Source organism: Mytilus edulis, chromosome 5 (assembly GCF_963676685.1).
Source record: "Mytilus edulis chromosome 5, xbMytEdul2.2, whole genome shotgun sequence".
NCBI lineage: Eukaryota > Metazoa > Mollusca > Bivalvia > Mytilida > Mytilidae > Mytilus > Mytilus edulis.
The window spans coordinates 83098299-83115330 of record NC_092348.1 but is presented as its reverse complement, the minus strand read 5'-3'; the positions used below and the strand labels follow the sequence as shown (position 1 = coordinate 83115330).

At 32.9% G+C, this 17032-nt stretch overlaps 1 protein-coding gene across 1 annotated transcript; it reads right to left on the bottom strand.

Moving 5' to 3' along the window:
• Positions 1–2570: 2570 nt before the first annotated feature.
• Positions 2571–16446, bottom strand: LOC139524636 (caspase-7-like). The gene is made up of 6 exons (XM_071319586.1): positions 16334–16446; positions 15027–15069; positions 12609–12859; positions 9858–10084; positions 4740–5067; positions 2571–2933 (listed from the first exon to the last, which is right to left on the bottom strand). The coding sequence occupies exons 1-6, from the start codon at positions 16365–16367 to the stop codon at positions 2659–2661; spliced, it is 1158 nt and encodes a 385-aa protein (XP_071175687.1). The 5' UTR covers positions 16368–16446; the 3' UTR covers positions 2571–2658.
• Between the last annotated feature and the right edge of the window lie 586 nt (positions 16447–17032).

Genomic DNA, 17032 nt, shown 5'->3' with positions numbered 1-17032 from the left:
TTGTAGCCTTTGTTTAAAACCATAACTATCGGGCACATGTAGTTGTTTTGTGCAATTGTAAAGACCCACTATGCCCTCTTCTTTTCCACATATATATAAAGAGGCATGGCCCTACAAGTACGATCGCATAAACACATGTATATGCCTTCATTTATCAGCTAATCACCAGAGTTAGCAAAGGATGTAATTATGATGAGCACCGTCGCTTGGTGAATGGACCCCTTTTCAGTTTTTTTTTTTTTTTTTGTGTGTTTTTTTAAAATCATTGCATTTTCTTATGTGGAATCTTTTCCGTTTTAATCAGAGTTTGAATATCTTCTTATTTAGTAATTTTCATTCCGAAGTTAACTTCTTCAATAAGCATACATTATCATATCACTTGACCATTATGGAATAATTACCGTTTTAAAAATTTCACAAATGATATCGGATATGTTCATTACGTCGTAACTACAATCTCCTTCCCTTTCATGAATGTGACCTACCGAATTAGACTATTAACCGGATTTGTTATCACATAAGCAACACCACGGGTGCCACATGTGGAGAAGGATCTGCTTACCCTTCCGGAGCACCTGAGATCACCCCTAGTTTTTTGGTGGGGTTCGTGTTGTTTATTCTTTAGTTTTCTATGTTGTGTCATGTGTGCTGTTGTTTGTTTGTCTTTTTCATTTTTAGCGATGGCGTTGTCAGTTTGTTTTAGATTTATGAGTTTGACTGTCCCTTTGGTATCTTTCGTCCCTCTTTTGAGTTGAATTGGGATTACAGACGAGATAAAGAGAAGGAACAAATTTTGAAAATTTAAAGACAGGATCTAGAATGCAAAAAATGTCAAATTATGGGTAAACAAGAATGTGTCCCTAGTACTCGGATGCTTCATCCGCAAGTGCTATCATTTTCTATGTTCAGTGGACCATGAAAATGTGGTAAAACTTTAATTTGGCATTAAAATTAGAAAGAGCATATCATAGCTAGGGAAAATGTGTACTAAGTTTCAAGGTGATTGGACTTCAACTTCATCAAAAACTACCTTGACCGAAAACTTGAACCTGAAACTTGCACTATCATTTTCTATGTTCAGTGGACCATGAAATTGGGGTCTAAATTCTAATTTGGCATTCAAATTAGAACGATCATATGATAGGGAACATGTATACTAAGTTTCAAGTTGATTGGACTTCAACTTCATCAAAAACTACCTCGACCAAACACTTTAACATGAAGCGGGACAGACGGACGGACGAACGGACGCACAGACCAGAAAACATAATGCCCATAAATGCGGCATAAAAAAACCCAAATGGATCAGCATACATGATTCAAAAGTATACCGCACTACAAAGACTCTCATATGACATAGAAAAATAAATATTAAAAAAAATAATGTTTCTTTGGTGTTGGTTGGAAATGCAAAACAGCCAATAGCGGAGTTCAACATTTACATTGATTTGGATTGTTTGTTCTGTTAACAATAAGATGAAGTGATAACATACAGCAATATTTCTTTGAAGGTAATCAGTGTATGTAAAGTGCGGATCCTAAAATCCTATTTAGAAGTCCATTAATATGACTAAAAAGGAGTTCAATTGTTGAATTTTTAAATTGACTTTCTCTTGTACAACTTCAGTGATTGAAACCTAATTTGATATATACGAGCAACCGTGTTTTAAATATAGATATGTATTTTAATTATATTGAGTATTTATGGACATTTCCTTATTTTTTAATTTGCCTTGGAGTTCGGTTTAGAAAAGCAAAGGGTAGGTTTCAAACTCTAAAACAGTGGTGACATCATGCTTCGATTCTTTTTGTAGAGAAAGGGAAGTATCACACGAACGATAACGCTGTATGGAATTTAAGTATATGTTTGTGTGCATAAACAACTAGTTCAACATAACCATATTCACTTGTTGTGTCTGTAACATATTACGGCTTTGCTCATTGTTGAAGGCCGTAAGGTGAACTTTAGCTGTTAATTTCTGTGTCATTTGGTGTCTTGGCATGGAGAATTGTCTCGTTGCCAATCATACCACATCTTCTTTTTTATATTGTTAGTTGTCATTTGTTAGTGTGGTTCATATGTATTTCTCGTTTTTTATATAGATAAGACCGTTTGTTTTCTAGTTGACACTAGTCATATTGTGGCACTTTGTAGCTTGCGGTTTTGTAAAACCCAAGGCTGCGTGTTGAAGGTCGTTCTTTGACCTATAATTGTTAATGTGTCATACACTGTGACATGGATTGAGAGCTGTCTCGTTGGCATTCATGATACGACATCTTTTTATTTATCCTGGTTAAGTATCTTGAATTTTTTCAGTATCTTGAATTTTTTCAGCTAATTCTTGTTGTTTATTCAAATGCGCTTGGTAAATAAAATTATGTATGTACCTCATAACATATATAATTTGTGTCACCAATTCCTTCTTCTTAATTCAACTCAATTACATGTAACTTCACATAATGATTTGAACATATGTTGAGATTGAGCATTGCTATTATGGAATTGATTGAGGTATTTTCCCCCAGTCTCAACATATTTATTTATAGTGGATTGGAAAACAAGTTGCATATTTTATAATGATAACTTTAATATCAAATCAAGGCAACCATTTATGTGTTTTTGCTGAGATAATATACAAAAAGGCGTCCAAAACGTAGTTACAAATAGAAATACATTTCTTTTGGAAAACAGTGTTCAAAGAGAACTGGAACTTTTCTCTTTTCCATTCCTTTAGGATGCGTTGACTCGGAACTCTCGTCGACCTCAAAGTATTTTGAAACATAATAAGTCATATCATTTAAAACACGTGATATATCTATGCAGTTTATCTTGCTACTCTCTTGATCTATACGTTTTATTTGGGTCAATATTGCATTGTGTAAAGAATATAACATCCATCCACCAACGCCTACTCTTCCATAAGAATTTTTCTCTACAAAAAAAGGAATCATTTAGCTAGCTATAAAAAACAAGTTCAATCCACCATTCTCTACATAAGAGACTGTCTGTACCACGTAAGGAATATGACAGTTGTTATCCATTCGTCTGATGTGTAACCCGGATTTGATTTTTCTCAGTCGATATATGACTTTTGAACAGGGTATACACTGCTGTTACCTTTATTTGAGCTTTTGATTTTGACATTTGGTAAGGGACTTTCATATTTTGAATTTTCCTCAGAGTTCAGTATTATTGTGATTTTACTTTTTGAAACACCTAGAGATATTTAAGATGTGATACATGGAACTGTTCCCCTCGATGTTTCTTAAAGTATTTATACCCTGTGTAAACCATTTTGGTTGCTTATTGGATATTTGACATTTGACGTTGAAGTTAGAGTTTTATCGTCTGCTGTGTCCAAACACATCCTGATATAAACCTAACGAAAGGCAAGGAGTTACTTGTTAAAAAAACATTACGGTACTTAAACACTATAATGATGACATTCGAGTATTTTCTCTCTCTTATGATATTTTGTGAATGGGTCTAACATTCGTGCTTATTGAACAGCTTCTAGAATAATTTGTTGTCGATTTACCATGTTTATCTTTAAGACATATATTCACCAGGAATATAATTGAAGTACTTATTTAAGCACAAGAAATGCAGTCTGATTACATAAATATTGAGATTGGACAGGTAACAAAAAACTTAACAACAGCATGGCTTATGTTGTATCAAACACATGTTCCATATATATGATATATCTTTTAGATGCTACTCAGTTTCAAAATAACAAGCTATTCATAACACTAGTATATATTGATAGGGATTTAATACAGGAACCAAAAAAAAGCAAAAAAATATATAGGTCAATGTGCTTGTTTTCGATATATATATATAAGCCATTGAAAGTTTGGCGGCAAAATGTTCTCTCTTGATATTTCATAGCTTTATCAATGAGAAGTTAAAATTCTCAATACTATTAAAAAATAACAAAGGTTTTATAAGACTTTCGCAGATAGCTTATATAATTATTCATATAAAAGATTTATAAAATGAAAAATGGAGGTCAATGAGCATTTGTTTTCAAATGGATAAAACCAGAGGATTCCGGAAATCTGACAACAATCCCGAAACATGCCAGCGAACATCCTTAATGGCTAATATTTTAACTAAGTTGTCCTTAAATGAAACTAAGGATGTACTTAGGTGAGGTGAGGTAAAAATTAAGAAATTAAGAAATTAAAATTGATACTTTAAGCTGGTAGAGCATAAATTAAGGATAAAGATAAGCTAAAAATATTGATAGGTCATGGACCTCCTTTATCAGTGACCTATTTGAGTTTTAAAATATGGCGGGAAAAGGCTGACTCGGACTTTTACCTTATATTTGAATTGGTATTATTTGGGTCTCAAAACAAAGAAAGAAAATCAAGAATCTTCTAAAATATTGATAAATGACTTTCATAAGCTATTAAGTATTATATGAAAAAATAAATGGGTGTTATGGGGCAAGATATTTTACAATGTATTGTATGGAAAAACACCAAGGAGTCCGAACATTTGACACAAATTAAAAAACCTCACCTAAGTACATCCTTAAATACCCTGCATTTATCATGTTTTTCAATAACATATTGATCAAATCGCTAAAAGGCCCTCTCCTAAATAATGGAAACTATCATTCTGCATTGACAATAATATATTGGGTTAAATTAGATACATCTATTCGGGCTAACGCCTTCAACACACCAAGGCGTACCTAATACTATTAACATAAATGATACAAAAATACCTGAAGCTGTTGAATAAACGACGAGACAGTCATCTGCACACGGTGGGTCTACAATACGTATAATCTCTTTTGGCATATTTTTATTGTAATCAAACAACTTTTTCAGCGCTGCTCGGATACTGAACTCCGTTATGTCCTGGTCTTTAGACATGCTTCCAATCGTATCATTGTCGGTAGGTTTACTTCCACTTGAAGACAGAGGATTTAACGATGTAGCTATGTTTATTTGATTGAAAGAATTCTTTACGATATCCCGAACTAAAATTTCATGTCCATGTTCACTGCAGATCTTATTCATAGAACCATCATTCATCTTCGACCGACATGCCTACAAAAGAAAGTTAGCTGTTTAATGTTTATTATTATATATATAAGTTATATATAACGCCATTGCACGCACTGAAATTGAACATATGTTAAATTGTCTAAAAACACATATGTTAAATTGTCTAAAAACACATATGTTAAATTGTCTAAAAACACATATGTTATTTCTTGTAGAGCGAAACGGCAATGGTCTTTTAAATTAGTGGGAAAGCAGATATGACACGAATTATAATGCATTTGTTACAATGACATGTTTTAATTTAAATGCAGATACAGAATATGTGTTTGATTGGGTTTTTTTTTCCTTTGCATTATAGTTAGTAACGATAAGTTTTAAATTATCATAAAAAACTATAAATTGAAGTTACATTTTTTAAATGATTAATCTATGAACTTTAAAAGGTAGAAGTACAAAATGGTCATACAGTATGGGATACTTCAGAATTGTGGCGATGGCATAGAATACGTTTTATAAACGTAACCTTTTTCATTTGTACTGCAACATCTCTGTTTGCTAAATCTAATGTTTGCCAATCTATAACCATGCATAAGCTGGGCGCGACATCATCATTGCAAAGTAATTTTCTGAAGCATTTATAAACATTTTTTCTTAAAATGTCCTTTACAGTGTACCAATTCAGGAAAATCGCTATTGTGATCTTACCTACCGAATAAGACTATTTACCGGATTAGTAATAACATGATCAACACGGCGGGTGCCACATGTAGAGCATGATCTGCTTACCCTTCCGGAACACCTGAGATCACCCCAGGTTTTGGTGGGGTTCCTGTTGCTTATTCTTTGGTTTTATATGTTGTGTCATGTGTACTATTGCTTGTATATTTGTCTTTTTCATTTTTAGGCATGGCGTTGTCAGCTTATTTTCGGTTTATGAGTTTTGACTGTCCCTCTGGTATCTTTCGTCCCTCTTTTGTAGTTCGTTTCTGTGTGTGTGTGTTGCATTGTCGTTTGTTTTGTGTTGCACTTCAGTGCTTCTGTTGTTTCCCTCTTATAGTTGATGTGTTTTAGTTTGTAACCCGGATTTGTTTTCTCGCAATCGATTTATGACTTTTGAACAGCAGTATACTACTGTTGCCTACATTCATAAGATTTATTTCCTCGTTGTATATTCTAACTTTATGTCATATAGTGTTCTTTCTATTTAGATAATAATGCGTTCCTATATAATCATTATTGTGTATATGTCAGTGTTTGACAACCTGTATCATGAAAACGAGCTAAGTGACCTCTATATAATTTATTCCATTTTTGACGATGGCATCTTACAAACTAATTTTTGGCAAAGTATGAAAAATGTTGTTCACTTCTAAAACCCCCACACTGCTTAATAAAATTCAAATGAATGTTCAGAAGTCCGTTTGACAACATGTTAACGATGCAAAAGTTTATCAAAAAAAGGTTTGGCATTAAGGATGTGTGAATGTGTAAAAGTTGTAAAGCACAAAATTTCATCCGGTAATAATATAAAACAAAACAATTGAATAAAAAGCAATATGATTTAAAATTATGACTTACATTGAAGACTTTAATTTCGATGCAAAGTGGATTGATCTGACGACTCCGCGAAAAAATAACATTACAATGGAATTGTAAATAGATATTGTAACCTTCTCTCCTATATTTGTACATTTAATTGTGTTTAGACATCTGGAGACGAACATTGCTTGGTTGTTTGATATCCACTCTACTGAATAAGCACAGGAGAAAATACAAAAAATATAAGTTGCATTTGTTTAATTTCATTTGATTTCTGTGTTTTAACGCCACTTTTGGTTTTATTGGTGGAGGAAGCCGGAGAAAACCAACGACCTTCTATCTTAGTCAAGTAAGATTGAAATCTAGTGAACCGCCCGAGATGGTTCGATTGCAAAACCTTAGTGTTGACTGGCTAGCGATTACTTGGATTACATTATGGCAAGAAGTATATAGAGAGGTATGATAGGAATGCCCTAACGGCAGTATAAACCAGAAATCGAATGAAGTAAATATAAGATACAGCTAAACGTACGGCATTCAGCAATGAGAAAACCCCTTACTGTATAGTCTGCTATAAAAGTTTCCCCTCCCTCGACATACAAAATTTCAAACAATTCAAACGGGAATCTCATAGCTGAATTCATAACCAAAAAAAAAATACGAAAGACATATAATAGCACGATCCAACGAAAACACCTTTAATACTAGCTCCGGAGTAAGGACAGGCTCACATAGTGTATGGTGTAACAGCAAAACATAAAATAAGAGGCTCTCAAAAGCCGGAATCGCTCACATTGTTTTGCGTACATCTTTCATCAATGATTATTTTTGCTATTCAATTTATATTAATGAGTGGCTTAAACATGCTATTTAAATGTTCTTTATATCTCTCATATTTTCCTCAAAAGCAAAAAAAAATGCATTTTCCGTTTAAGCCATTCTTGGCTGTTTCTGCAAGTACAAGGAAATATAATACAAAATGTATACTATAAATCTGAATCGCATTCAGCCTAAGTTTGGCTGAAATTGATTCTCCAGTTTCAAAAGAAAATGTTTTTAAAAGTAAGCAGACTAGATAAACAAGGGCAATGCCTCCTTAAGGGTTCAATTAACAACTTTAGTCATATTCAACTTATTCGTAGAATCTGACTTTGCTGATCATTTCTGCTGTTAAGTTTATCTTTATCTATAATTATATTCAAGATAAATGCCAAAAACTGCAAAATGTCCTTAAGACATCAATTAAGGGACAATAACCTAAAAATCAGATACTCGAGTTGACTGATAATTCCACGGCAGCTTTAACTTGCCCGAAGTGATACTTTTTTTTCTGTCTGATTTTCTCAAAATACTTTACTTTTTGAGATATAAGTCAAAACCTGCATTTAAATTTTTACCCTATCTTTTATTTTTAGACATGGCGGTTATGTTTTCTGAGGAGACAGAAAATAAAACACACACTTTATTCTAGATAACTTAAGAATCATTCAGCTAACTGGTTGGAATTTTGTTTATGCAGTTGTTTCAGAGGAGAAGATTTTTTTAAAGTCATAAAATTGTGTTAAATTGTCTTTAAAGGCCAATAACTCCTTAAGGGGTAAATTTACAATTTTTGTCAAAGAAACTTATTTGTAGATCTTACTTTTCTAAACAGTTTTGCTTTTTACAGTTTATCTGTATATATAATAATATTCAAGATAATAACTAAAAACTGCAAAATTGCCTTAAAATTGCCAATTTTGTGACAGCAGTAGTTTCAGAGCAGAAGATCTTTGAAATAGTTTACATTCACATCACTTTTGAAAATATGTCAAGCTAAAAACTGCAAAATTTTCTTTAAATTACCAATTAAGTGGCAGCAACCCAACAATGGGTTATTAGATTCATCGGAAAATATGAGGGCTGATAGAAAAAAGTAAAATCATAAAAGTACTGAACTACGAGGAAAATTCAAAATGGAAAGTCCCTAATTAAATGGCAAAATCAAAACTGCAAACACATCAAATGAATGGATAACAACAGTCATATTCCTGACTTAGTACAGGCACTTGCCCTAATGAACATTTAAAACCCCATGATATCCTTTAAATGCTTTAGTTTCGAAATAAATTAAAAACTGCGTTTTTCTCCTATGTTTTAATTTTAGCCATAGCGACCATGTTTTTAAGAAACAGATAATAGAACACAAACCTCATTCTAGATACTCTAAGGAGCATTTTGGTTGGAATTGGTTTAGTAGTTTCATAGCAGAAGATCATTGAAATAGTTTACATTCACATTCCTTTGAAAATGTGTCAAGTTTAAACTGCAAAATGTGCTTAAAACTACCAATAAAGTTGCAGAAACCCAACAATGGGTTGTTAGATTCATCGGAAAATTTGAGGGCCGATAGAACTTGACCGTACGAAATTATGAACATCATGTCGGATTTGCTCTAAATGCTTTAGTGTTTGATATATAAGCCAAACACTGAGTTTTACCCCCTATGTTCTATTTATTGCCATAGCACCATGTGTTTTACGAAACTGAAATAAAACACAAACTTTAGTCTTGTTACATTAGGATCATTCAGCGTAAGTTTAGTTTGAAGTGGCTCATTAATTTCAGAGCAGAAGATCTTTGAAATAGTTAACATTCAAGCTAAAAACTGCAGAATGTGCTTAAAGTTACAAATTGAGTGGCAGCAAACCAACAATGGGTTGTTAGATTCATCGGAAAACTTGAGGGCTGATAGAACTTGACCTTATGAACTTATTAACCTGTTAACAGATTTGCTCTAAAGGCTTTAGTTTTTGAGATATAAGCCTAAAACTGATTTTTACACGCTATGTTCTTTTTTAGCCATGGCGGCCATGCTTTTTTTACGAAACTGAAATAAAACACACACTTTATTCTAGTTAACTAAGGATCATTCAGCGTAAGTTTGACTGGAAGTGGTTCAGTAGTTTCAGAGGAGAAGATGTTTGAAATAGTTAACACTAGACGACGACGACGACGACTACGACGGAAGATTAGGGACGATTAAGGACGATGAAGGACACCAAGTGACGACAGAAGTGAGCTTAATACCACAGGCAAGACGCTGAACTCCTTTGGAAAAAAGTCAATTTATAAAAACATTCAATGTTAATTCAAGGTAAATTTTTAACACGAGGAAGTTCTGAAAAACTGACAAAACGAAACGTTATCGATTAACGGGACAGGTGAATATATTCACTTTGTTACAGCTGCAGAGTAGTTGATTCTACGTACCATATCATTCTCTCAATTTCTAACCATTCAAAGTTACGAACCTGAATAAAAAACATTTTAGGCTTATCTTGTAATCCCTCGACACCAATGACTTTTTCAATTATACTTTTCGTTGTCACCGTATCATCATCAACTCCATAAATACAATGGTCTCTGTAATACACGCAAGTAGGCAGGGAATCCACAGATCTGGGTTTTTCGTTACCATGGCTTCCAATAATACACGCAAAACAATCTGAATCTCGATGGAATTGTGTCTGCTCGCAGGCTATGAAACAAGCATACATTTTGTTCCTTTAGATTTTTTTTCTAGTAGGAATTTAAGGAATTATAAATTATATTCAACTCTTCTTACACAAAGCTGCAAAATCTTTGCAAGTATAATTGTTTGTTGAGTTTTAATACTAAAAAAATATCCGAGAGCTTTGAACAGATTAGGATGATTAAAATCATGCAATGCAACACGGATGATTAGGTATAAAATAACACATGTGTTTCAGCCAGGCATGGGACGAATTACATTGCAATGTAATGCATTATATAACAATTACTTTGACAAAAGCATGCATCAAATTCCATTTAGAATTACATGCATTTATCAAAGTAAGGCATTATATTACAATTACTTCTGCAAAGTAATGCATTGAATTACACATTACATTTGGAAATATTATTGAGTGAAAAATAAACATATTGAAAAACAACATGAAGTCACAAAAGATTCTAGCATATGCAATAACTGTTCCGTTTTTATATTACATTTAAGTAACAAGTAAAAAGTCTGTTTATGTTCAATACAACAATTACATTTTTTAACATAATAAGGTTTTCAAGCTATACATCTCTGTGTTTTCTCTAAACAGAAATTACAGAGATGAAGTTTCATATTTATTTTAACTAATGTAAACTTCAATTTTACAAATATACATTTGCTTTATTAATTCCAATCAAAAATATTAAGTGAGAACTTCATTCCTAATTATATAATAAACAATGAGCTTAATTTATAACCAGGTGTCAAAAGGGTGAAAAGATTGATTGTCAAACAAATTAATTAGTGTTTATGACAATCATTATGGTGAATTTTCTGTTATTTTATTAATCATGACAAGATATTCATTGATGTTTTAACAATAATAAACATTTTTATTTGGTGGTTTTTTTTTCAGATATAAAAAAAAAAGCCATACCCAAATGATTATGTTCTTAATTAATCCAAAAATCTTAAATTCTGCATTAGCTGAATCTCCAACAATCTGTGACAGATATATAGTACGTGAAAAAAATTAATCCCATGTAATTCAATGTAATGCATGAAATTACACTACTTTTTTTCTCATGTAATGCATTATATTACAATTACATGTAATACAAACATTGCTGCAGTACACATAACATGCAATTACTTGAAAAAAATGTAATGCATTACCATGCATTACAATTACAAATTAGCACTACCCATTGCCTGGTTTCAGCTAGCATGCTATAAACAGAATGGTCGGTTGGAGGGTATATCGTGTTTTTTTTCAAAATGTTTTGACTACTAGTAGTTTAAACATGGGGAACAGACTAGACTGACTATTTTCAAAAATGACAAAGGTAGCTTTAGTGGTCTCACATGATTCTTTGATTGATTTAAACATACGTTTTACAGTATGGGCGCTTGTGATTTGAAACCTTCTATTTTTTATAATGGCGCTTATGATTTCGAACCTGATTGTGATCTTGTATGACGACCTGCGGATCTTTCGCTTGTATCTTTGGGTTTCCGTCTCATTAACGTACAACCAACATCTTCATTCAATCATATTTAAAAACAGCAGATGGTTTAGTAACGAGAAAATATACTCTTAATTTTGATGTGTCTGACAGGAAGGCAGTTTTTTGTTTGCTACAACGTATATCTTGAAGACTTCTGATCGCTGTTCTCAGACCATGTAGTTGCTACCAAATTTCAAACTTTCTCGGCATTCAGGACTTCACTTATGTTTTTGGTCTGTGACATAAATGTGCCGATGGAAGCCCTGTCGTAATTGCAAATAAGTTTTGAAAACTTGACATATGATTACTCTTTGTTTTAACTGATGACTAACTGTTAAAAGTCTCTTGGTTTTCTTTTTATAGGCATCTAATGGTTGACCAATAGACTATTATTACTACATTGTTTTGGATTTTATTGAACATTAGATTGATACATTATTGACGTTCGTTGTAATTGTACAACTTCTTTATCAGGAATCATACATATATGATCTTCTTATACCAGTTATCCTTTCGGCAGATATAATAGAAATGTGATCCCGGTTGCTTTGAAAACATAATTTTTCGATCGTGTACATGATTTTTGTTTTTCAGTCCGGTTTTCTTTGCAATACAGCAGGGTTTTTTTTATTGATTGATAGATTGATTGTTGGTGTTTTAACGCCACTGTTAGCACCACTTTTCGGCTATTTCTTGGCGGCCAGTTGTATTAGTGGAGATAGTCGTAGTGCTCAGCGAAAACCAGCGACCTTTGATATGAAAACTGATAACCCTAGTCAATTCAGATTGTGGTCATCTGCACCCACACGAGCGGGCCACGAACTCAGAACATCAATTTTGACTGAATAGTGATTACAGTAGTAACTACTTAGACCACTCGGGCACCGAGGCCCCTCCGCAGTTTTTAGACGTGTTACCTATTGCACATACGCAGACGGTTTTATCGGTACATGTACAACGTATTTTAATAAATTAGAAACATACCAGCTTTTCAGATTGGAATGGTTCCAGAACTATCATTAAAGTCTTACCTATATCTACCACCCAATTAATCTGTTGTGCAGTCAAATCCTTAAAGGTTACAACTGTAAAGTTTAGATGATTTCCAAATGTTTCTTGCATCATTTTTAGTTCAACGTCACAATAACTGCGCTGTTCTAATATTTCGAAGGATTCATTGCTAATTATGATTGCTAAGCCTCTGTAAGATTTGTTACATTCATATTCGTTTTGGTTAGAAGATACTTTATGTTTTGATTTGAAAGATCCTAATGTCAAAATGCTGAAACATAATACATTATTAACATCAGACACAGTTTGAAATTATATAAAACAGTATGTTACAAGTAAGACACTAGCAACTAAATCGTTTTCGATATATCATGTTCCATCTAGCTGTGAAATTTGTATTTTTAAACAAAATGAATAATCATCTTGCTTCATCCAATTTCTTATTAACTGTGAGTTTACATGATCCTTCATATTTATACATACTTGAAAACGTGCCTATTAAAATGTTTAAACCCCCTGCATTTGTTTGCACCTGTCCAAAGTCAGGAATCTGATGTTAGTAGTTATCGTTTGCTGATGTGGTTCATAAGTGTTTCTCGGTTCTCGTTTTTATATATACACAAAGAAAAAGGTTAAGCTCCCCCTGATATATTTCATTAAAGCTCTTTACCAAAAATGTTAACTTGAATATTAATATTAATTTTAACAAGAAAAATGTTCCTTTCAAAAGATGTGATCATACAGGTATAATCGGTCATTAAGATTTCGATGTATCATGACCGTGAACCATGACCCTATTCAAATTACAAAATGCAGTTTCCCCGCACTTCAAATTTGAGTATTTAAATCCGGCGATTTGAAGATTTAATTCATTCTCTGTAAACCTGGTGCGAAGACGAATACCGGAAGCTCAAAGGTGGCAGTTTATCGTTATGCAGTCATCATGATTATCTGAAAAAACTATTGGACGTCAAATGGGCTAAAAATGTTCTATGTTCAGCAGGCTTGAACGAGCAAACATCCAAACCAAAGACTTGCCAAGATCTGGTAGACCACTGGTGTTATCGCAGCGTGATAATTTTATCGGTGGAGGCTCTGTGATGGTATGGAGTTGCATCTCTCATGACTGCAAATTGGACTGGGTGACCATGCGAGGAAACCTTAATGGTGATCATTACATCAGAGAAGTTCCACAGTCAGTAGTTGAACCTAATTTTGAGAACCAATCATTAGCTGCACGACTTGTGTTTATGAATGACAGATATATAGTATGTGAAAAAATTAATCCTATGTAACTCAATGTAATGCATCATTCAAGGACGGTTACTATATTTCGTCAAGGTGAAGCAGTAACTGCTCTTCCAGGGACGGAATGAGCCCGGATTTGAATCCAATAGAGCATATGTGGGACACGTCAGGCCGTCGGGTACAGACAGCCGAACAACCTGTAAAGAAATTACGTCATTTGAAATCAGCATAGGACCGGGAATGGCTGCAAAACCCACAGCAGGAAACCCGACGACTAACTGGATGGATGAGAGGCAGGAATGATGACTGCATCCAATCACGTGGTGGTTTCACCCGATATTGAATATTGATCTATGGATATCGTTAACAGACTTAAATTGAACGTTTTCTTAGTGAAATGACAATAGCATCGTGCAAAACGAACTCAGAAGACCCATACTTCAAATGAACATGTTGAAGTGTTTAAACTGGACTTGTGGTTTTGTGACAATCTATTCATTAAATTCTCATTTTTGTTTATTTTTTTTTTGTGTTTTCCTTATAGCTAATGTAATGTCCTAATAGGCTGAATTAATTTTTTTTACACCATTTGTTCCGGGATCATATAACCCTTATCGTAATATTTGTCATTTCAAAAAAACGTGGGGGTGCTTAACTTTTTTCTTTGTGTATAGATCAGTTGACTTTCTGTTTGCATCGTTTCACACAGGTCATTTTTAGGCGCTTTATAGCTTGCTGTTCGGTGTGAGCCAAGGCTGCGTGTTGAAGACAGTACTTTGACCTATAATGGTGTACTTTACAAATTGTGACTTGGATCGAGAGTTGTCTCATTGGAACACATACCATATCTTTTTATATCAATTGAACTGAAAAAAAAGTTTGTTTCTTGTTTCTGAAACTAACTGTAGAATGGCAAAAAATGTTAACCAATCTTCTTCATAAAGTGTATAGAAAACTTTTGATTATAATACAAGAACACATAATATTAAAATAGAAATGAATCATTCAGTCATACTTGCCAGTGGTTTTATTATATTTGGCACTTTTTATTGTTAGTGATGATTTGCTTTCGAAAATACAAGCATAATGATGATTGGCGGAAACGAAAATCTCCGAAAAGAATACTAGTATTATGATTAAGATACAATTAGCGAACAAATATCTGTGATCTGCGAATATGTTACAACTACCTTTCAAAAATGTCTTTAATCTCCTCTTTGCTTATGGGTCTTCCTGGAATACAAAATTATTCTTTTTGAAAATTGTATATCTAATCGATTATTTTCAGATTACAGACTCAGGATTATACAATTTGTCGACCGGTTATCTTGGACATCATGGTACATTTGTGGTAGGTCAAGTAAGAGTAATCAAAATAAGTAAAATCAAACATATAATCGGTGTAATTTGAGGGGAAAGTTCACTGTTTTCCGATAATTTTGTAGTGATAAAAAATGTTAAGCAGGTAATTTCCCCCAAAAATGTACCGATTGAAAGCTTGGTTTTACTTCTTTAGCTTGTTCTTACTTGACTTGGTACCACGATGTACAAAATAACCAATTGTTATTCATTCATTTGATGTGTTTGAGCTTTTAATTTTGCCATTTGATTGGGAGTTTCCGTTTTGAATTGTCTTCGGAGTTCAGTAGTGATTTTACTTTTATTTGAATTCACAAGAATTTCGATTAGTAAAAATACCGTTGGGGGATGATTTCTTACAATGACCAATATAATAAAGGCCACCGACGTCAAGTTCTAAAATGAAACGGACATTAGAACTTTTATAGGACAAATGTTGTTTTATCGAATTACCCTGGCTTCATCTAGGAGAGTGATTTATGTTAGTTCTCTGAAAGATTAACGGTCATAAGTATCATAAATATGTAATATTTCAATGCACATCAAATAGCTGTATGTAATGTACAAATTCGTTAAAAATTCAATGTAATTCCTGACAAAATAATACTTTTATATGTCTTTTTTATAAAAGACTGTCATACATTGGGCCATTCCAGTTAATTTCTGATAGTTAAGGATGGATGGAAAGATTTTTTTTATACGTATCAGAAAATAATTTCTGAAAAACTACCTATCAGATCTAATGATTAAGACGATCAGATGATCAGATGTATAGTTTCCTTAGATGTAATTACTTTTACCTTGAAAACTTTACTGCTGCAAGACCATTCGAATCTTTTTGTAAATAATTTTACGTGTCAGATAAAAATTAAAAAAGATTAAAAACAAATTACACCCCGAAGATGTATAAATGTTACACCCCTCAGAAAGGGCCCTCCATCCCCTTTAGCGGACATTAACAGGAATGGCCCAATGAAACTAGAAGTCCTAGCACTATTTAAACAAGTTAACAACCATCACTTTCTGATTGAAATCAGGAATTTCATTTTATTAGAAGGTTTATATTGAAAAGCTTATTCAATTAAATGGGATCTTTAGAAGGAAACAATTTTTAGTTGTGATGTAATAAAGACCTTACCTTTTACTGTTCCTTTGTATATGTTTGTAGCCATTACAAGGAAGAAATAGTTGATATTATACTACTAATACACTCTTTTATACTTAGTGGAAAATATCTTAAGTAGTTGTTTCCGTTCATAGATTATTTGTATTCATAGCTTACACAATTCGACACTTAAAGGTAGACGTTATAATTTTTACATTTTTAAAACAAAATAATTTATATGAATAATCAGTCGTAAAAAGAATGCATGATTGGCCCGTGGAAACGCAAATTTTAACATAAAGTATATTGTTCTTTGTCATCGAACTATAAATGCTTAGTCGACTTTCTAATATGTTTAAGTTTTAATTGTTTTAGTGTATGAATATTTAAAGAGGAATTAGATCTAGGGATAAACGCCAATGAGAAATCGATACTAATACTATAAATTCAATCACTAATATTTCAAAATTATTTTTTTTCGATTTTAAGTTTAAGTTCAAAGAGTCAACGATGCATGTTAAATTTTACCAACATCTGTAACATAGCCCATTTACTGTGACTTGACTTTAACTGAGAACAAATATACGAAATCGTAAGTCAAACTCCAGTAGTTATTGATATAAGGGAACAATTATATTCTAGAATTCTACTTACTTGTTATGATGTACCAGGAATTTCATGTCCGATGAACTTATTGTATGCTTGATAAGTGCTACATAACTATACAAAACT

What these genes read in the sequence shown, in the direction of transcription:
- LOC139524636 (XM_071319586.1), bottom strand. Translation starts at nt 16,367, where the DNA reads ATGGCTACAAACATATACAAAGGAACAGTAAAAG. An exon ending in ATTAAAGACATTTTTGAAAG is followed by an intron (nt 12,860 to 15,026) that starts GTAGTTGTAACA and finishes ATTATGTTTCAG; the next exon opens with CATTTTGACATTAGGATCTT. An exon ending in CGTTTATTCAACAGCTTCAG is followed by an intron (nt 2,934 to 4,739) that starts GTATTTTTGTAT and finishes CTTTTTTTGTAG; the next exon opens with AGAAAAATTCTTATGGAAGA.